This window comes from Notolabrus celidotus, chromosome 6, assembly GCF_009762535.1.
Source record: "Notolabrus celidotus isolate fNotCel1 chromosome 6, fNotCel1.pri, whole genome shotgun sequence".
NCBI lineage: Eukaryota > Metazoa > Chordata > Actinopteri > Labriformes > Labridae > Notolabrus > Notolabrus celidotus.
The window spans coordinates 18,420,438-18,443,881 of record NC_048277.1 but is presented as its reverse complement, the minus strand read 5'-3'; the positions used below and the strand labels follow the sequence as shown (position 1 = coordinate 18,443,881).

The window sequence follows — 23,444 nt, the reverse complement described above, 5'->3', positions numbered from 1 at the left end:
TGGTTGCTGAACACTTGAAGGATGCTGTTTATCTAATTTGAGGCAATTACTTACACTATGCTGCACAAAGCCAAACACACTAACACAAGAATGCAGGTACTTCCCACACAAACATACACACTTCATGATAAAATCATTAGAGAGATGCTCATATGCACACAGACACAGGAATACCAGCACCTACACACACTATTTCAAGTTGGAGAGTTACTTTAATTAATTCAACCTAGTCTCACAACAGGCTAACAATGACATATAGTCTTAATTCAATGCAGGCTGCAATCTTCTAATCTCCAAGAGTTATTTTTAAAATATTGGAGAAACATTTCTTATAATAAAGGAAAATATGTCAAGAGCTATAGTTTTACTTTTCATAACACAATGGATTTCTTTGAATTCACTTAAGGTATAATTTGGTACTTTATTTTTCAGTCTTAAAATTGCATGTCAAAGCTGTTATTCACTTGGTACCTGTTGCTTGGTAACAGAAAGTTGCATATGCATTTTGGTCAAGAAAACAGCATGCTGTGTGGTCAAAAACATAATAAATTCTGCTTCCTTTCAGAATCTCATCATCTTGTTCAGAACATACTGCACAGCAATGTGAACAAATGTGTGGCTATTATTAGACAAATGTACAAGGCATTTATTCAGACAAAGGGTTTGGTAGAAAGCTTTGCACCTCTATGGCAGGTCATCAGCATGCCAGCATTAGTAAAAGGCTGCACTGTGGTGTGTTCTCAGAGATCATCACAGCAGTAATGGTTGCTTTCTGGGCCTGTGTGAAGCTACACTGGACCTGGAACAATCCATTAAAATCCAGCTTGTGTGTATGCGTGCGTGCGAGTGTGTGGATGTGTGTGTGTTTATGTTGGTGAGACTGTCGCTATAACCGGTCCAGGTATCCTCCACTGCCCATTGCTGTGTTAATATTCTGTACACACTGGGTGCGGCCAAATCCCATTAATCATGTTTGTGAATGTCTAATCTCAACGTTACTTGTGCTGGTTTCATTTTCATGGCTGTCTGCAAGATTTATAATGGCGTTTGGAGAAGGTGAGTATGGTGTGCGTATGTGTGTGTGTATATGTGAGACGTAATACATTGTTACTGAAGCATGCTCTTAAATGTGTCACCTTCCTGAGGAGAAGGATGTCCTGAGTGTGCAGTTCAAACTCCCAGTAGAGGACCAGCGTGTTGATACACACATCTGTCGTTTTGAAGGTATTTTGTGTTTCTGTGTGTTGCTTTGACGTCTGCAATTGTGACCTGACATTCAGCAAGTGTGTACATGAGTGTGTTTGCAGCTAAGAGTATGGGTGGTCACATTTATACCAAAAGCTTGACCAGGTCACAGCAGGTTACAGCTGTATGTGTTGCTGTTTGTTTCCATGGTAATGGTTCTTTTTAGGAGATGCCAATCCAGATGATGAGACCAGATTGCATAAATGAAAGAAAAGAGCAGAAATAAACACAAGGGTGAGCAGGGGAATGAGTATTGAGAGAAGACACGTGAGGGTGGGGGATGGGTCTGGCTGACCTGTTAATGGAGCGCACCAATGGCATCACACAAACACACTCACACATACTGCTTTGTTCATGGTCAGATACACACATGATCATAAACACCCTAGAAAAGCTGATAACCTTGAAAGCATCCATTTCTTTGAATTGCCATCATTGATATCACACACACACACATTCTAAAGTACCCCATGATGCATATTACTTGGGTGTTCAGCGGTCAGCGACGGTGGAAGGACAAACAGATCTCATTACCTGCAACTAACAGTCTGCCTGGAGAGCTGGATGTGGATGACCCTGTTAAATGGCGGACAGCGGGGCTGTTTGTCTAGACAAAAGCTGTCTAGAGACATTGATCTCAGACAGCAGACTGATGCACTGACAACCACTGAGTGAAAGGGAGTTTTTTTAAAGCAATACTTCAAAATGGAGGAGAAACTACAGAAACTGTGACAGCTCTAGCTTTTGATTCAATCAGTGAAAACAGGCACACATTCAAGTCACATCTACTGTTGCTCAAAGGTTTGAACTAGCATCTATCAGAGCTAATTTAAGTGAAAATGAAGGATGAAAATGTGGGATCATGTGCCCATTTGAGAGGGTAAAACGCTTCCTTCCACCTGCATGTTGTCTAAATCTCTGAACAGGCTCAAAGTGTAGCTCAAAACTGAGGAACATACTATATATTCATGTGAAAACTGAATCACAAAAAAATGAGTCTCCACAAAGATGTGCATTATCAGCCCATTTTTCATCCTTCTTTAAGAACCTAATAGAAAAAAGTAATTTTACCTTCATGCTCATCATCATTGTAAAAGTCACTGGCATAACTGTCATCATCCGCACTGAACTGGATGTCTGCTATAAGACATCACAATGATCAATATATTAGTGATTAAACATTGTGTTATATCATTACTACACTGCTAAAAGATCAATGCACTAACTTCTACATGGGCTAGTAACAGACTAGTTACTGCATAATCTCTACCAAACTACATTTGAGACAAAAACTCAGTAGAGCATAAAACTAGCAAGTGCACTGATCATTCTGCAAGCTCACCGTTAAGGGAGCAAGAACATGGATCTGTAAGGCCAGAATCAAATCCATGCCCCAAAATCACAACAGGTCATGAGACGTGACTCTAGCAGTCAAGTGGATTATGTAACAAATCATGTAATGATTGAAGCCAGCTATTAGCATTCTTGAGCTCATAACATTTAATGCTGCCTTCAACCTCTTATTTTAGTAGGAGTCCACAAAATGCAAACTTAAACTGCAGAGTACACATCAGCTGTTTAATTTGATTTTAAAAAACAAAGTTTTTTCTCTTAGATTCCTACTTCTGTGGTTTGACTAAAAACACTAACAGTGGCGATTTGATAAATAAAATGATTTAAAGTAAAATACTAGATGTGTGCTCTTAAAACACAGACTTGTTTAATAATAAAGGTCTAAAATATATTTTAGATAGTTGGAACATATAGTATTTTAGAGCCATTATGCAAAATTAATTTTGAGAGTTGAAAAAAGTGTTCATTAAGGAAGCCTTATGTTAACCTCTTTTTGTAGTGTAATTCATATAATATTTGTACAGTTCAGATCAAAACACCTACATAAGGTTAACAATCATATATATAGTCAAATCAAACACACATTGTCCTTAATATACATCATTGGTCAAATTTTGGTTACAGGGAGGCAACTTAGTCATCACCTCACTATCCTCTTTTGTAGACCTTAAGACAGCACGGCCCGAGGCCCACAGCGTGTTCTGTAGCAGCCTGCTAGTCTAAATCATTTGACCAGCAGGTTGGCAAGTGACCTGTTGTGATCTCAAGCTCTCACATCAGCTAGAGACATAAAGAAAGCAGACTCAGAAATTAGCTCGTACATGACAAGGACATCAAGCTCAAATCTGATTTTACTTTTATAAGTTTATGCCTTTGTGCTCTAAAATTTGACTTGCAGACTGAGTAGCGCCCTGTGAGTTTTGTGCTCACTCAGACTTTTATGGTCAACGTGCTTTTGTAATGATACACCATGGCTTTTACATTGTATGATCCTGCTTACTTTTATGGGTAATTTTCAAAGGGGTTTCTTTTTAGTTGGCCAATAATTTGTGAAGCATACTAAAAAGAATTTAGAGAAGCAATAATCTCCTGGATCTCATTAAATTTAGAAACTTTAACCACTCAAACTGTTATTAATCTCTTGCACAGAGAAAAAAACAGCTCACAATGACAATATCAAGGCCTTCATGTAGAGACGAATGTCCTTGTTAGGTGACACGTCATGAACCACAAAGTTTACTGGGGGGGGGGGGGGGGGGGGGTAGATATCAAAGTGCTATGCCACTACTGTATTTACCATCTCCATCCTGATCATTCACAACTGAAAAGAAGACAAAAAACAATCAAATCTTATGATGAACATGCTAAACCATAAACTCACTTCACCAGGAATGTATAAAGTCTTCTGCTTAGAAAACAATATGCATCCCAGAAGAACAAAATCAATGGTCTAAACTACCGTGTGACACATCCTTTACTGTGTAACATATAATTTTTTCCTCCACCTCAACAAGCCACCAAACTAACCTGCAGGTGGGCGAATCGCTAACAGGGGCTAACACATCACACAATAATGGAAACACAAACACACAAATTAGTAAGTGTGCTTTACCCAGTGTGAGCTCATCATAAATATGCTCCTCTGGTATATCTGTTGATCAAAAAAGATGTGAGGGACATAACAGGAAGACAGTGATGAGTGTATGAGTAAGTGTGTATGTTGGGGCAGGGGGAGCGAGGTAAAAGAGGGGGGAGAGGGTAAAGGGGCCATATAGACTGAATCAAAACATGTTTGATGTCAAAGCAGTATCACCTTCATGGTACAAACAATGATATGGATAATTACTTATATATATTCTAGGGATGTAACAGTATTGTAAATATCGCGGTATCTTGGTTTCAAAATTCTCAAAATAATGCCCTGGCATGTGACGCTATCAAACAGGAACTCAGAGTACTCCAGCTAGTGTACTATTGAGTGGGCCGGTCTGAGAAGAAAACATAATCTCCCATGATCCCCTGCGCAGTGCAGGAAGAGATAGCAGAAAGCACAGAGGGGGGAGCGGAGCGGAAACTCAAACTAGTGGAACCTCCTGCGAAGTTTAAATCAGAAGTATGGACGCTTTTTGGTTTTGCAGTAAACAAAAACAATCGAGGAGAAAATATGACGGACATGCAAAAAACTGTTTGCAGACACTGCCAGACTGTGATTGTCTACAAGTCAGGGAATACAAGTAATATGAGAAGCCACTTGATGAATCATCACCCGGAAAAGATTCTTGATGTGAAACCAAGAAGCAAGCGAGGCCACACATCAATCCCTGAGGCATTTCAAAATGATTGTTTTTATTCTTGTTAAAACACAGGTTTGCATTGTCAGTTAAAAGTTGACAGACACTAAACTGAACATTATTGTTTTCCAGTTGTCACACTGGATGTTTACATTGTCTGTTTAAAGACGCTCAACTGAAAGTTTTTTTTTTATTTGCTTGCTACTTGAAACACTGGATGTGCCTGCACTGTTCTTCGCACTTGAAAATACCTGTTGGTAGTAATAAATGTGATTAGAACATTTGAGCATTATGTTTGTGTTCAATTACAGTTGGTGTGTTTATCCTTATCATTCCTGGCACTTAATTTTCCACACTATGATATTTTATCAAAATCATCCTATTTTTTTGACAATACCGCAATAATTCGGTAACGTGGCCTTAATACCGTGACGATATAGTACCGTGAGATTTTGATGTTGTTGCATCCCTAATATATTCACAAAACTAGGCTTGTTTGGGCTACTTCACCTCTTTGACAGTGCAGACAGAACAGGCAAAGATCAAATAAAATCAATCCTTTTATCATTTTCCCTCTTTTTCACTTGCCTTACCTTGTCCTCCACGTCTAATGAACACTATCACTATTAGCAACTCGGCCATTTATAAATGCAGATGAGATGAAATGCATTATGTATCAAACCAGGGGTCATCCACCCCCAAAGAAAATGCTTCCTTGGCTTTGTGTATCTGTGCAATAGATCCTCCCCTGCTATAATCATTGCACTCCACACAAATCCATACCAAAACACACAAACCTGAGCTTTAAGATGTCAACCAATTGACATCGATGATGCATTTCTCAGTTAATATCCCAGGATTACAGAAGTATAGTGAACACCACACAGTACTGGTTATGATGGTCAGTGTTGCATAACAGAGCCAGATGGTTTACTTGGCTGGGCCATGGTGCTGGCAGCCATGCAACTGTAAGCTCGTTTCCTGCATGGCCAACATGAAGGAACAGCAAAACACTGGGTGTTCACATTTGTTGCAAGGTTATGGATTCAGCTGCACCGACCGAAAACCAGTGACAGGAGATCCATTCAGTAGATGGAAGCACACAGGCTCCTGTTGAGTCATCACATTCCCAATAACATTTGTGTCAACATCAGAATGCATCACAAGTTTCCCACAAATCTGTATCATTTGGCTTTGTTCAACAAAACCAATAGTCTGATTGATGAATCTTAATGAATCAACTGTTGAAGTGATACCTGTAAAATTACAACACTGTTTCAGTAAAACAAAAACAATAGGGAGTAGACATCAAAGAATACAGTGGGGAGGTTTACTGGCAGAGGTTTTCAACGTCAGAGAAGCAGGAAGAGAACTATCTCAAAAGAATATGATTCTTTTAGTATATCAGGGCAGAGAAAATAGGACTAGTCAGTGGTTTTTCGATTAGTGTTTGTGTGTTGTTGCTTCTGACTGCTTCTGAGGGAGACAGGGTCATCGAAACAAGAGCAATTTTATGTGTGTGTTTGCGTGTGTGTTTGTGTTACAGTTGATTGCACAGGATCCAAATTGAAATTCCAAATTGACCCTTAATCTGTACTTCCTGTGCTTCTGTAGATCTGAGAGGAACATGAGAGGTCTCAGCATGAGTGTGGCCGCTCTCTCCACGGCCTCTCTGAGGACAGGAGGGAACTGCTTCCATTAAGCTAATGAGGGTTTGATCCATGGTGATGTATGTGGAGTGGCAGGATGTAAGGTGTGGGGTCAACTTGAAGCGTGTCTTGAGTGTCTGTGGACAGGTGATAAGAAGAGGGAGAAAAGCAGGTGTTCGTTCAGGGGGAAGCACTATCAGAGAGGATGGAGGACACAGTGTGTGTTTGCATACCAACAACCAAAAGCACACGGGACCTGTTTGAATTTGCATGCCCTCTCCTTGAGTAATCACAGATTACTAGTGAGCTTGTACACATGGTTCAAGTGGATTCAAACAGGGCCAGGAACTAACAGCTACACTGTGGTGGTAGGGTTGACACACTGAGGTGTAAGGGAGAGATTCAGGTGAGAAGAATATGTTAGAGTTTACCTTCTACGTCATTACAGTCAAAGTCTTGAGTGGAGCATGGATGGAGACAAAAGCACACACACAAACACATAAAAGCGAAGCCACTGCACCTCTGTGTAAAGCAGAAAACAGCACATTTACAAACTGAATGAAATGATAACTCACAGTGTCGAGCTCAAATGACACTGAAATGAATTCCAGGTTGAGAGATTACGTAACTGCTCTGCAGCCAGAAACACAGTGAAGTAATGGTGTGCTTTGTAATGAGATATATGGCAGCATGTGAAACTTTGCTTTCCTATGCAGCAACAAACACCGCCCACACAGTCATGAAAGTAGCCATGAACTTTACAGGCGATCACACATTTTTATAAGAGAACTGTTGACATGTTATAACGTGAAATATGAACAAAATAGTGGCAAACAATAGCAGTTACAAGAGGTGGGTTAGGTATGAAAAGAAAATGAAGTAAGACTAATAGTAGTAGACGACCTACCTTTGACTCTCTCTCCACGGTTGAGTTGGATCTCTCCTTCCCCCTGTGGCGTGTAGGGCTTGACCACAATGAAAGTACGTCCTGGGACAGCACTGTAGAGTTTCCGTTTGGGCCCACGAGGGCCTGTCAGCGCTGGAGGAGTGTGATGAGGAGGGCTTGGGTCTCGCTGGACGGAGCCTGGGCTGTAAACAAACACATATGTTACTGTGGTGATCCCAGGGAGCTGGTAACTGAAGCCCGTGGTCACCGACATGGTTGACAGCGGGACAGGGACCTGGTGACACCCCCTGGTTGTAATGGTTGCCAGGGAGGGATTCATAAACAAGCTCCAGTGATGGCCATTCAGCAGTCAATAGTCAGTGTTCCATGGGAGAGTCATGAGAGAGAGAAGTATACTCCTCCCAACCACTCTCCCCCTCCTCTTCTTATTCCCTCTCTTCCTTCCTTGATAGCACAGACAATATCCTTCTTGCTCCCTTTTACTCTACCCTTCTATTTCTTCCCTCTTTCCTGCATCCTGACCGAGGTAGAAGTAAAATTCTTAAACGAAAGGAGGGACTCCTCCATTTCCTTCTCTGTGTAGGTCTGTCAGATCTGTCTGGAAGCACCCTTAGTCACACACATCTTGAGTTGGGACTCCAGAAGAAGCCCCCTCCAGAGAAAGACAGAGATCCCCAGTGTGTCCCCAGTTCCAGCTGCTCCAGGCTAGGCTACAGATCCTGCCTCGTCCTTGGGTCCTGGTTCACCTGCTGTGGAGGAGAGAGGCTGGGTCTGCTCCCCGACTCCCACTCCTTCTCCAGGGAGTCCCGCCGCGTCTGCCTCTCCTCTCCCCTCCACCCCTCACACACACACGCTCGCTCACACACTCTCTGACAATGCTGCTGCTACTGATGCTGCTGCTACTGATGCTGCTGCTGCTGCCGCTGTGCTCCGTGGCTCCCCTCCCCTTTGACGGCTCGCTCACACTCACACACCACAAGCCCTGTGTGTGCATTCTAGCAGTGCGCACAGGCACATACACAGACAGCCCCCTCCACTCCTGCTAACATTGCACCTCCGCTAGCATGGCATACGCCGCCACCAGCATGTCGCTAACACACTGCTGACACTCATACACACACTGGTCCAAGAAAACGATTGATCTGCTCCTGCCTGTCTGCCTGCAAGCGTGCATGCGCCATGGCTCCCTGAGGCAGGCTGCGAGAGAATGTGCATGTGTGTGTGTGTGTGTGTGTGTGTGTGTGTGTGTGTGTGTGTGTGTGTGTGTGTACGTGACTGTGTTTGTGTGTGTGCTTGTGTGCAGTGGGGCGGGGGGCAAAAGCTTCAGCTCATTTGGTTTAATTGATGCTCCTCCCTCTTTTCCTTTGCCTTGAATCCCCTCCTTCTCTCCTCACCCCCATTTCACCCTTTTATTTGCCTCCTTCTCAACATTTCTTCGCATTGCATCTTTACTCCCTCTCTTCCCATCTTTCTCTCTCTCTCTCTCTGGCGGTGAATTCTAATACACCAGCAGCAGAGCTCCGCCTAGTCTTCATTCATCACTTCCCTGCCTCCTCCGTGTAGGTTGTACTCAGTGTCATTCTGCTGGTGGTGTTGTCAATGCTTTGCCTTCAGCTTCTTTAACAATACATTGAAAAAAGCAAACATGCAATGATTACGTTCAATCAGAGGATCATGAGTTTGTGTTCCTATAACATGTCATGTACTAAAACATGAAAATGTCACAGCTCATTCACTACAAGAAGCCCTGGTTTAGCCTAAAACTGAAACTTTCTTGAAGAACCAACAATCTCCCATCCCCTCCATACTTCTTTCCGCCTCATACTAGTTCTCCCCACATGTTGTAGCAGTCACTTTATAGCCTTTATTTTTTGATTTACCTGATTTTAGCCTCCTATGCCCTTTCCTCTCCTCATCCTTCTGTCTGCCTACCTAGCCCCTTTCCTTTTTTCAAGTCTTGTTTGTCTCCTTTCCACCCAGCTCTCTACTGCTTTTCTTGCTTTCCCCATCACACAAGCCTCTCTTTCTCCGTCTCCCCTCACCATCGAAACAACGGCTTGCTGACGGCTTTCCAATTACCGCAGGGACTGAGGGGCCGGGATGGCTGCCGCATGTTAATGTCTGAGCCCCGGCACTGAACATCAGCAGCACATAAAGCTGAAAGGAGGGAGGGTTGGAGATATCAGGCTATCTCAAAGGGACACAGAGAGTAAAAAAATCTGTTCTAAAATTAGTTCTGATGTTTATCTCTCCCCAGCTTCTACCCAACCATGCACCTACCGTGAGGTTATGGACAAAGCTTGACCTCAGCTGCCCCCTGCAGTCAAGCTGATGATGGTCAGGCCTACATGTTATCCATGTGTAAGACAGAAGAGAGGAAATGGGATGTTTTTTCTATCTTAAATAACCTGTTTGTGTGTGATGCTAAAATTATACAAAAAACAAAGAAACAAAATCTGTATGGTCAGATAAAGAAGTATAGATATTTTGGCTTGTGATGGATCAATGTCATGTCCGGACTGTGTAAATAATATAACTACAAAAAGGGCAGCTCTACTCTTAAAGTGTCTTTGGATAGCATATACAGTGGGGCAAAAAAGTATATAATCAGCCACTGACTTTGCAAGTTCTCCCACTTAGAAAGATGAGAGAGGTCTGTAATTTTCATCAGAAGTACACTTCAACTATGAGAGACAAAATGAGAAAACAAAATCCAGGAAATCACATTGTAGGATTTTTAAAGAACTTATTTGTAAATTATGGTGGAAAATAAGTATTTGGTCAATAACAAAAGTTCAACTCAATACTTTGTAACCTAACCTTTGTTAGCAATGACAGAGGTCAAATGTTTCCTGTAAGTCTTCACCAGGTTTGCACACACTGTAGCTGGTATTTTGGCCCATTCCTCCATGCAGATCTCCTCTAGAGCAGTGATGTTTTGGGGCTGTCACTGGGCAACACGGACTTCCAACTCCCTCCACAAATTTTCTATGGGGTTGAGGTCTGGAGACTGGCTAGGCCACTCCAGGACCTTGAAATGCTTTTTACAGAGCCACTCCTTCGTTGCCCGAGCAGTGTGTTTGGGATCATTGTCATGCTGGAAGACCCAGCCACGTTCCATCTTCAATGCTCTCACTGATGGACGGAGGTTTTGGCTTAAAATCTCACGATACATGGCCCCGTTCATTCTTCCCTTAACGTGCATCAGTTGTCCTGTCCCCTTTGCAGAAAAACAGCCCCAAAGCACGAGGTTTCCACCCCCATGCTTCACAGTAGGTATGGTGTTCTTGGGATGCAACTCAGCATTCTTCTTCCTCCAGACATGACGAGTTGAGTTTTTACCAAAAAGTTCTATTTTGGTTTCATCTGACCACATGATATTTTCCCAATGCTCTTCTGGATCATCCATATGCTCTCTGGAAAACTTCAGACGGGCCTGGACATGTACTGGCTTAAGCAGGGGGACACGCCTGGCGCTGCAGGATTTGAATCCCTCTCGGCGTAGAGTGTTACTGATGGTAGCCTTTGTTACTTTGGTCCCAGCTCTCTGCAGGTCATTCATCAGGTCCCTCCGTGTAGTTCTGGGATTTTTGCTCAACGTTCTCATGATCATTTTGACCCCACGGGATGAGATCTTGCGTGGGGCCCCAGATTGAGGGAGATTATCAATGGTCTTGTATGTCTTCCATTTTCTTACAATTGCTCCCACAGTTGATTTATTCACACCAACCTGCTTGCCTATTGTAGATTCACTCTTCCCAGCCTGGTGCAGGTCCACAATTTTCTTCCTGGTGTCCTTCGACAGCTCTTTGGTCTTGGCCATGGTTGAGTTTGGAGTCTGACTGTTTGAGGTTGTGGACAGGTGTCTTTTATACAGATAACGAGTTCAAACAGGTACCACTGATACAGGTAATGAGTGGAGGATAGAAGAGCTTCTTAAAGAAGAAGTTACAGGTCTGTGAGAGCCAGAAATCTTGCTTGTTTGTGGGTGACCAAATACTTATTTTCCACCATAATTTACAAATAAATTCTTTAAAAATCCTACAATGTGATTTCCTGGATTTTTTTTTCTTATATTGTCTCTCATAGTTGAAGTGTACCTCTGATGAAAATTACAGACCTCTCTCATCTTTCTAAGTGGGAGAACTTGCAAAATCAGTGGCTGACTAAATACTTTTTTGCCCCACTGTATTATGAATCAGTCCTACATAGGATAAGATTGATTGATAGATTGATTTTCTGTCAAATGTTCAATCACTTTATATACTCTGAGCTACGCTTGCAACAATTACATAATCATATTCCATCCATGACTTGCCGTTGGTAACATCTTATGCGTTACTTTTAAAGTATTCCATCTCTTAGAATAGTTTAATGGCCGACTTGAGGAGTCACTGTGACTGTACACTAAATGTGGGAAGGAGCTCTTTGTCCTTGAGGTGACCAGGAAACTAAAAAAAAAAATCTGGATTTCTAATTTATTTCTCATCTGCTTCTGCTTCTTGGCTTTCACCAGAGTTGAATGCATTTAAGTTTTTTGGCCTTCTTTGAGATCTTTACTCCATCATTCACACGGTACAGATATATCAAATATGTATTCAACTAAATGAAGTGCACAACCAGACAGATTACAGCAACAAGACTCTCCAGGGATAAGAGGTCTAAAAAGGTGGAAAATATACAAAACACAGGACAAGGCGGTAGCAGTAGGTCTGCGTTCGGAATGTACCACTGTAACGGAATTCACTACAGGAGCAGAGGAAAGACCGCTCCGCAAAAGCAACAAACTCTGGACTTGAAACGAAAGATAAATAGCCTTGAGTGAGCTAAAAAGGCCAAAAAGATCCCAGAGAAGGTGACTGAATTCATCTCTTTGGACAACCAGCCCATCTTCATGGTAGAGAAACAGGGTTTTGTCGTCCTCTGATCCACGCAGTTCATATTGTTATCTAGTTTGTGAAAAATAAAAATAGTAATGAAAGGGGATAAAATAACGTGTAATGTAAGAAAGCTGCATTAATTTAATATTATTTAATTTAAATTCCATTTGTAACATTGTATATATCTAAATTGTTGTTATTTTGTTTTATTTTTGTTTTATCTTTTTTTTGTACTATTTTGTACTTATTGAAACTTCTTTCTTGATTGTACTTATGTCTGGGTTGCTGTAACAACTGAATTTCCCCCCCAGGGGATCAATAAAGTAATATCTTATCTTATCTTATCTTATCTTATCTTAATGTCCAACATTTATGCTTTTGGTTGAGCAGGCAGTGGCTGCCTTGTGAGAGTTAGTTACACGGGACTTCGACTAGATCCATGTCCGATCCAATGCGGTCCAGCTCCGTGCTCTCTCGTCCGTCAACACCCAGCAGTTGCGTTTTTGGAAGCCTAGCCTGCCTCCGTTCAAAATGACATTTTGTAGTCATGGTTAAGTTAAAATGATCTAATAATAACACAGAGTGCTTTATTCTGAAAATGAACCCGTTTTTTATTTTGTTTTGGTGCCTGACTTCCTGTCCCGCTCCATCTGCTCTGTGCTGAATTGATGCGTTGTGCTCTGGCATACAGCAAAAATGGAAGTCTTGTGTATCTGATCCATTGCGTTCCGACCTGCCGGATCAGAGACGCAGCCAGAACGCAACGGAGCGGATCCAGTGGAAGTTAACAGATTGACTCGAATAGAAACCTATCAGATCCGGTTCCGTGACGGATCAGAGACGGACCGAACACAAATCTGGTGGAATTTGGCCTTCATATTCACAGCAGCATTGCCTCGAGTTTAAGCATGCCTTATTGCATACAAAAGTTTAATGGGTATCATACAGAGCATGTGAAACAGAGTACATGTGAGTTTCACAACAATGTTAGCTGGACTTAGTTAAGTGGAATAAGCCGAAGCTTATTTATTACTTTCTTTGTTTTTGTAAACAAAAAACTGTTCAGATCGGTGCTTGGTATCAGCAGATACAATAATATTAAAAAATCAGATCAAGGGCCAAAATAGCTGATCAGGACATCCCTGGTATATATAAGTTTCATTATATCAATTGTTATTACCAACAACAGACGATCTTTGATGTCATGTCAGTTGCTTATCAAATGTTGCTAATTTTTCATACACAAAGCAGTTCGGCATTTAATATAACAGCTCCCTCCCTTGTTGTGTCTTCTCCTCTCTCACTATGCTTCATTATAAGTGACTTCTATAAAGATGTAGGATCCACTACACAACAACGCAATGACACATATATACATGAAATTCTAATGGAGACTACTAAGAAAGCCCCAACATTTCCTTAGAGACCGCACCTCCTTCCTTTACAATGGCCACTGTTAATCAAAGGAAAGCAAATATAGCCGACAAATGACCGGAGAATTCAATAATATGAACTGAAACCTCTACAAAAGTCAATATATCTGAAATCATTTGCTAGAAAATACACAGATTAAAATCCCTGTTGACTTTTTTTTACTTGAATAGTCTTGGATCAAACATTCAAGCAATTGATGAAAAGAAAAAAAGAGAAAGTGTGCTACAGCTAATGAATGAAGTGATTGCAAAGCGGTTGACCTTCATTAACAATATACTTCAATACTGATGATGCACAGTGAACATTCTTTTTGGTTTGGTTTCATTAATGGTCTCTTATTTTCAGAACAGGTGTCAACACTGGAAAAATGGAATTCAAACAAACTATTATCAAATGTTTTGTCTTAACATTTGATCAGAATTTGAAGATAAATGTTAAAGAAAACAACCATTATTAATGAGATTTTAAAATGGCTTTGTGCATGAATCAATGGAGATGCTGCATCCTCTGTGTACGTTGCCTTCATCTCTTCATCTTTGTCTAAGATTGGACCACACTTACAGATTAGATAAGATGTGGTTATCAGAACTCTCAAGGCCATTAATTTGGGCCTACCAGCTATCAGATGCTAGATTAGAATCGATGAGCTCACTAAAGACAGGTTAACATTTGAATGGCTCGGTAATGAGTCTTGCTTCCTTCTGTTTGGGGTCAAAATTCCTGAACTGCCGAAGAAATTCAAAGATTGAGAGGAAAATGTCATTAAATGCCATTTACACAGATGCTATCCAACTAAGCAGCTTGAGTGTATCTTTTTTTCACATGACTGCTTTGCCTTCTCAGGTAAATGGATTTGTCCTCAAATGGCCCAGCTCTCTAAGGTGAGGTGAGCAAATTATGAACATGGGCATAATCAGCATCACACTTTGCATCCCAATGATAATCAGTCGGTCTTTGCTTTGCTGCACCTGAATGAACACATGATCGCTCATTTCTTCTTTCCACTGTGGGAGTGTTTACAGCTATAGAGGTGAAACTGAGTGGATTTATTGTTCAGTGCTCATCAGGCTTTAATGTCATGAACAACACATTGTTAGTACATGAATGGTTTATGCTCAGCAGAGACTTTGCCGATGAGCAACATTAGAAGAAAGGCTCAATTAGCTTCATCAACAAAAACCCTAAACTCCACCTGAGTTTCAGAAATGGGAGGCAGATTCTGCTTCCAACTTCGTCCATACTGACAACAACTAAGCTTTAACCATTTTACTGAGTGATATTCCCCTACACTAAAACAATTACCCTTCACTTTTTGTATGTACATTTGTACTGATTTGCTGGGTTGTAAACAACAGACTCTTGGTGTAAAGGGGGTAACCTCTAGTAAAATGTATTTGGATCAAACTGCATTATTCTTGCTTGGATAGTATGATACTGTTTGGCATTATGCTGACTAATAAGACAGCTGTCTATGGGTCATAAGTCTATAGGTGGGTAATAGACTTGAACAAGGGTTCTTTAAAAAATTATCTTTTCTGTGGATGTGTAGAGGGAATGCAGTGAACCAGGACCTTGCTATGAGAAATCCAGACCCCGAGTACAGTAATCAGTTATAAAACCACTTCTAAAAAAAGTTTGGGAATTTTTGGTCTCGTTCAAAAGTGACAGTAAGACTGAATCTGAGATTGAAAGGTGTGCAATGTGGTGCAAGTAGTTGAGGACCTCGAGGCACTGGCATGTTACATCTTTTGCTTGTAATTCATCATAGTTAACATATTTAAAAGAGCAAAACAAATACAAAACATATATTTGCTGAATTCTGAATTTGGTGAACTCCTGCATTACATCGCAACTAATTTGTTTTCATACTGAAATGCTTAAACATTTTATAATACTACATTTGCGTACATGGGCAGAAGGCATCACTATTATCTAAGCAGTTATAATTCCACAGTGTCTGTCTATTCGTACACCAGTATGCATGTGCCCAGTGTAGGGACTGTGCATATGATCACTATTAAAGCTCCTGTGAAAAGTTTTCAGCTGGTTTCATAACGAACAGGAATTAATACTGACCCCTCTACAAAACATAGAAAAGCAATCAACACCAAAACCTGCCAGACTGATTCTTATTATATATTATCATTTTTACACTGACTGACACAGCAGCCGAGGGGTAGGTGTCAGGCAATGCAAAGAAAGCCTTTCTTTTCTCCACAGCAAAGGATTCATGGTGAGTCATATGTGGGACAGAAAAAAAGGCAGCATGATAGTTTTTTTTTAAGTTATATTTTTGGGCATTTTTGCCTTTAATGGATAGGACAGCTGAAGAGAGACAGGAAATGTAAGGAGCAGAGAGTGAGGGTGGACACGCAGCATATGGTCGCAGCTTGAATCGAACCTGCGACCTCTGTGACGAGGGCTATTGCCTCTAAATGGGGCGCGCTGAGATCGCTAGGCCAACGGTGCCCCAGCATGAGACTGTTTTGTTAAAAAAAACATTATGTACAAGACAAATCCACTCAGAGACAAAAAGTATGGATTTGTCCACAGGGGGCGCCAACTGGACAAAAACTCAAAATTCCTTGCAGGAGCTTTAGAGCATTTTAGTAATGTCAGAGATTCATTTTTAAATTGTGCTGAAATTCTTATCCCAGGGGAGTGTTTTTCCCTTTTTACTTTAAATCATGTTTTATAATTGAGGTAGCTCCAGCATCAGTTGTTAAGACCGCATATTATCGTTTCACTTAAAAAACACCATATAATGCGTAACATCATCAATAACGTCTGTATTGATGATTTATTGATTATTTGCTGGCCAGTGCTAGCATCAATATGTAAAATAAGGCAAAGCTACCATGGGTGCCTATTTAACCTATCAGCATCACACTCATACACACTAATAGAAATGTTTAAGTTCAGACTGTACTTTGCCTTCCTTTGATGTCAATCCTCCACAGGTTAAACAGAAGAAGCTTAACTCTTCATTTCCTCCTCCTCCTCCTCTTCTTCCCTATTTCTGTCCTCCTTTTCTGTCGGAGTACCCCGGACCTTAGGCTGTGCTAAGACGCCATGGATAATCTACACAGCCAACAGCCACAGGTGTGACTAATGCAGAGCAAGAGAGAGGATATGGGGTGAGAAAGAGGTAAGGAGAACAACAACAAACAAAGAATTAAAGGTGAAGGGAACGGGAACTCCTCATGCTGTGCCTGTTACCTTCATACATCACATGAGCGTTATACTAGAGCACACCGATTGTCACAGTTTTATCACCACTTACCCTGCCAGCTACTACCTCAACATAACATGGGAGCATTTTGTGGGTAGCCTGCCACATATTCTCGGATTGAATGAAAGTTAAGTCCACTGTTTATAAATCTCTTTCCACACTTGTCAAATAAAGGGCTGCAGCCAGGGCGGAAAATTAACACCCGCTAAGCGCCAATGGCGGGTAAAAACATAGTTTGGTGTGTAAAACAACATACACCTGCCAGTGTACGATGGAAAATTTTGTATTGCCTGTGAGGTTTTGTTTTCATACTTTCGCCCATCTATGGCGACTGTCAGGCTATTTTGACCCTAGCGGCGCGCTGTACTTGTGTTGTGATTTGGTACGTTGGGAACGGTGTCACGTCAGCTACTGGAGTTCCATTAATTCCCTTTGCTTGAAGAAGCACGGCGGGAAGAGCGTTTCGAGGAAGATGTGGCGACACATTCCCGGCGTGAAGCCACCACAAACAAAAAGGATTAACAAAGAGGCAGGAGATGATCAGGAAGAGGAACAGACAGCTAAACAGAGTAATGTCACTATACGACGTTTCAAAGAAAACTGGAAAAATTGACAAGGCTGTTCAACCTCGGTCCTGGCTGACCTACGACCCGACAAACCACACCCTGAGCTGCAGCCTTTGCCGCAAACACATGAAGGATAAACAGAAGCAAAACCCATTTCTTTTTTATTTGGCCAGTGAAACATTTTTTTGGCAGGTACATTTTTGGAGATCACTAGCCAATGGCAGATGAGATAAAAAGTAAATTTTACGCCCTGGCTGCAGCACTTTAAATTGATATTCATTCATTTCGTCCAATCGTCCAATCAACTGTCTGGGTAGGGATTGAAAAAATGCTGGTGGTGCAGTAGTAAATGAGAAGGAAACTGGTAAAATCTTATATAGCCATTGTTACCAAGCGAGTCAGAAACACTAATATGTTTAACCCGTTTAATACAAGTGTAAAATCATTTTGCTATGACAAGTGAAAAAGAAGATGGTTACAAGTGTGAAACTCTGTGCTCATTGGAAACAGAATAGACATCGATAAGGAAACAGTTTCTTATCTTCTGCTTGGTAACATAATTACTTTTTATCTTGCAGCTGGAAGCTTTTCTTCAAAAGCAAGACCGATGATGAGGTCCTAAAGTGCAAAGCCCAAAAATCACACAATGTGACACTGACACTGACACAACACAGTGTCCTCTAGCTGATTATTCTCCTCTCAGATTGACAGCATGTTGGGGTAAATAACCAATTAACCTTTTATGACACAGACAAATGCTTTGTTCTAAATAAAAATCTGCCATGTTTTCATATCATCATCCACTGTCATGTCCTATTATATCTTCAACTTCATCAGCTGGATCGACCGCTGTGCACATTTTTTATGCTTTCATCTGTCTGTCTGATTATTTTTGTCATCTAGTTTTTAATAAGCCCTCTAACCTTTCTGTCTTCTCTCATCTGTCCCCATCTAAACTTTCTGCTTAAGCCTGGCCAAACTATAGAAACCCTGGCAGCACTGCACATGTACAATGAGGAGGTAGTGTTGGTGAGTTCTACAGGAACTTGCTGGAGTCTGCCGTAGGGCGGGTTGTTGACCGGCCAAGCTAATTTCACACTCCCCTGGTACCCATATTGCCTCTAGAGTTACCATGGGCATAAACAGAAGGTCAGAGAGAGAAACAGAGAGAGGGAGGCAGAAATATTAGAGGGAAAATATTCAAGGACAGCATCAGTCTCACTTGGGTGCACGTTCTGGCCACAGAGACCAGCTGCTCGTTTTGGGCTTTTTATATATTCACCTCACTATAATGCACACAAAGGAACAAGGTCTCACCAACCTTTGAACAGAGAGCCATTTAGGCTGGGACACCAGACTCAAGGCACAAGACTCCTTATTCATTTCCATCCCTTTGTTTTGTCTTTGCACTCTGGCTCACAAACCTCTACAAACTGAGTACAGCCACATAGTAAGTGTCATATGACTGTGTCAGTGATTATTAATGCCAGAGCAGAACCAGATATGGCAGAGCACTTAATTTGATGGCATTATGGGACACAACTTTTGACAGAGAGGGAGAGAGCAGAGAGGGTGTTACCACACTGAAGTTCAAATGTATTAATGGACTAAATTCACTTAAAAGATTTAATTTAGGATTATACCTATACAATTAAGTCTTCTGAGCTGTGGCTACTATGCTGTGTGTTGTGCATCAAACACAGTTTAAAATAAAAAAGATGTCTTTCATAAGTTGATGGTACTGTGTGTACATGTACATTTGTGTGCGTAGGAATGACAGAATTTGTGCTAGAGAGAGGGAGAGAGAGAGGAGAGAGAGAGAGGAGAGAGAGAGATGAGAGAGAGAGAGGAGAGAGAGAGAGAGAGAGAGAGAGGAGAGAGGAGAGAGAGAGAGAGAGAGAGAGAGAGAGAGAGAGAGAGAGAGAGGAGAGAGGGAGAGAGAGAGAGAGAGAGAGAGAATCTTTGATGGATAGAGTAAAGTGACAGGAGAGTATTAGAGTGTAAGGGGAGTGCGGCTGGAGCTGTGTCTGTAATGCAATTCCCCTGTCAGACATCAGACTGTTTCACACAAACACTCTCGCAAACACACACAACCACACACACACAGTTTGTGGCATCTTGGAATTACATTAGGTGTGTATGCTGTGCGTAGGTAATCTTGCTCTGACATATGATCATAATAAAAAGCTTTACAAAACAAGTGTCAGACAACGACTTAAATCCATGGCTCCAAGCAAGATGTGATCAGAGCCATAGTTTAGTGTGCACTTTGTCTAATGGTTCATCGTACAAGGGAGGGGATTTGTTCCAGCACCCCAGCAGCACGACTACATCTGTGGATTTATGTATCAATCGAGTGACAAGTTGTTTTAAACCGAGTGGCCCTTCCAATGGCATTACTCATAGCTCTAATTTTCGGAGTGTATTCTCTGTCTCTCAGTTCCTCTCTCACACACAAACAGACACACATACACATATTCACAGCTTTCAATTGGTCCCAATGGAGATAATTATTAGCCTCTTTCCATCTGTACATCACTGAGCTCTGCAAACAGCCATGCCCATATCCCCTTGCTAGTGTTGAAACATACACGTTAATGCACACACACATAAACAGATTTAAAATATTTGATGTGCCCTCTGTTCTCCCAACAGGGCAAAGGCTGCATTTCTACCCAGTTTGTTACATAAATAGAGTTGCAGTCTCTGCCAGAACCACACCATTCCACTGAAGACTGCCCTCATACTCTGAGGCCACACAGCAGCTACACCGAATTCAATTCTAACAAACCCCATAACCATCACTATTTCAATCAGCCACTATATTACCAGTTTCCAATTCATTTGCATACATTTCCAGATTCAATTCCCAGTTTATACTTCCTACAGATGACTTTTTTTAGGGGACCACAAGCACAGTTTTGACAGATAAATGACTTTCATATGTGCCAGGGGTTGATGTTTGGCGAATGAAAAAAAGATTTAGCACTGACCGATGTTATGTCATGTTTATCATCAGTAGCAGACTGTAGCAGATGGAATGAGAAGCAGAATGCTGCCTGATGAGTAACAAGTGACTCACACACATCACATGGGGTTATTTGCTTTGGAGATCTTGTTTAAATATCAAAGAAGGTGCTTAATAACAAGGCCAATTACAGATCATCTATTTCGAGTAAAATTCTGCCAAGACTCAATTTGAGACTGTGAGACATGAATAAGGAACAGGAAGAAAGAGATTTCCTTGTATCAAAGCGCTTTAAGGACTCACATAGTCTGTTAATACAGTAAGTAACAGGACAACAGAGTTTGAGGTTAAAGCAAATCTTACAGACCTGAGTCTTCCACGATGGCCGTGTCCATGAGGGTAGCCATAGCTGTGGGACCTTCTAGGAACCGGCTTTTCCTCTTCATGCAAGTGATGTAGTGATGGGGAGCGGGAATGGGAGGATCTGGAGCTGCCTGTACTCTGGAGACTGCTGTCATGGATGTCTCCGTGCCGACTCTGACACAGAGCAGAGGAAGAGACGAGTATTAAGTGCAACTATGGGCTGACACTAGAGACTATAGATGTGGATATGCTAAATTGTTTCCTCTCTTTTTTTCCCTCACTTGTCAGTATACACTTGTACAGATTCAGCAGCTGCAGCTTACCTCTCCAAGGCTGCTGTGCTGCTGCCCAAAAGCTGGCAGACTCCGCAGCGAGGGGACAGGGGAGTGACCCTGACGGCCGCGAATTTCTCTTGGGGTCTGTATGTGATCGTGGTCCCCGTTCAAGTTGTTGTCACTCGCGGAGCGGAGCAGGGAGCGTGGTGAGGGCAGGGGGCCAGTCATCACACGTCTACGGTTGGTGTAGGAGGGGGTCTCCCTGAAAGGCACTGGGGAGAGAAAGAGACACAAGCTGTCCTAGGGCTTCTCTTAAATGGCTCACTTAACTATATAAAGCTACTGCAGGAGAAAGAGAATGCTTTGAAGGTAAAGAATTACAACTCCATACATTTCAGGGTCACTTTGAGTAAAGCTTGTTACTATGTTGCTTTTATTCAACAGTAGGCTGTGCTCCATTAATGTTGCTATAGTATGTGTTTACTTTGATATAAACAACACACAATCTATAGATAGTATAAACTATTATATATGATAAATGATGTGCAAATTATGCATTTGATCGACTGTGTTGTGCCAAGTAAGTTACCTGGAAATAGACTGTTTTTCAACATATACCAACAAGAATCTATATTTAACTATGGAGAGGCAAAACTGCCATTTAGATTCACACAATCATAAATTAAACATGATTTTTATTTTAACCTGTTTACTGCTTAAAGGGATAAAATATTTGAACAAAACTTATTTCTTTTGTGAGATGAAGAATGCTACTTTCCCTCCACACTAGATGGCAGAGTTTTCCTGTGTGTTTGTGTCACATAGAGTCTGCTCAACTCAGCAGAGATGCAAATCCTGAAACCTTTTCCACAACCACACTCACATTTCCATCTCCTCACCATCATTTCCCCACACCTGTGTATAACCTGTTATTACACTTCTTGAGCTTCTTCAGTAGGCAGTCTTTTCTCCCTGATACTATGTTGGTGTTAAATCTTCGACATAATGTGGGAGTTTGATGAATTACTACAGCCACTGTCAACTTACCAACATCTGATGCTTTGTGGACCTTTATGATTTCAGCCAGATCAAAGTTTCCTGCTATTATAGCCACCTTGAGAAAGGGAGAATATATGTGAGGAAGGAAGGAAAGAAGAAAACACACAGGATTATCAGTGCACATGATATACTCGTCCATAAGTGACAGAGGCTCATAAATGTATATATTCACTTTTTTCCTCTCGATCAGTCTACTGATAAACAGTCTGTGTCGTGACAGATGTGTAAAATCTGTATTTGAGGTAATGTTCTGGCAGCTGTGGGGACCAGTCTGCCTTGTGTACAAACAAATTAACTTTGATCTAGACAGGAAATGTGTGACATTGTCGATTTCACAGACTTCATCAACCAGAAAGGCTAGAATTTAAACATAGACAGCATTGGTAAGCCAACAGGGCAAGTGGCTGGGGGCGGCTGCAAATGTTTTTAAAAGCAGTTGAATTGAAATGTGCAGAGTAAAGCATTAGGCGGTGACAAATAATTAGAACAATGTAGCTCTGATGATTTAAAGATGAAACGTATTGCAGTAAACCTAATACCACACAAGGGTTTAACACAAACCTGAAAAGCAGTCTGGCTGTTGTAGTTCTTTATCTCTTTATTGGCTCCCCGGAACAGCAGAACTCGTGCACAGCTATCCTGAATAACAACAGAGAGATATATGTTTGTGGCTGGGACTTTTAAATGCTACTGTGTTTGATTTTACCATAGAAAACAACTTACACACACACACACACACACACACACACACACACATGCACACATGCACACATGCACACACACACACACACACACACACACACACACACACACACACACACACACACACACACACACACACACACACACACACACACACACACACACATAAACAAACCTTTGCACACAACCATGCATAAACAATATGATGGATGTAGCTCCTATGGGTGCCAAGCTTCTAATTAGTCTCTACATTATAGAACCATGGTATATAGAGTGTAAGTCAGGTTCCATAAAATAGATTGGCTATGGTGTTAGTATCAGAGCGAACAAGATTTTAAATGTCACGTCAGATAAAGTGCACCAAAAGTATCAAATAAACTCCAGTGTGGCTTTACAGTGCGTCCTGCTAGAACAAATGTGAGTGTGGATGCTTAAAATGAGCACATGCTAAACACAGTGCTGCAGATGTTGGACTAAATAGTCCCCCAAAAATTAAAAACCCAAAAGAACTTGTATTACT

The 23,444-nt window shown here is 41.4% G+C and overlaps 1 protein-coding gene across 1 annotated transcript in view; it reads right to left on the bottom strand.

The window, feature by feature from the left end:
• Nucleotides 1–23,444, bottom strand: part of shank3a (SH3 and multiple ankyrin repeat domains 3a) — a 259,295-nt gene that overhangs the window by 54,393 nt on the left and 181,458 nt on the right. Inside the window, exons 10-14 of the mRNA XM_034685684.1 lie at nucleotides 22,784–22,861; nucleotides 22,211–22,277; nucleotides 21,212–21,435; nucleotides 20,893–21,062; nucleotides 7,446–7,627 (exon numbers count right to left, since the gene is read on the bottom strand). Coding sequence (XP_034541575.1) covers nucleotides 7,446–7,627; nucleotides 20,893–21,062; nucleotides 21,212–21,435; nucleotides 22,211–22,277; nucleotides 22,784–22,861 — 721 coding nt within the window. The remainder of the gene's footprint in view (nucleotides 1–7,445; nucleotides 7,628–20,892; nucleotides 21,063–21,211; nucleotides 21,436–22,210; nucleotides 22,278–22,783; nucleotides 22,862–23,444) is intronic.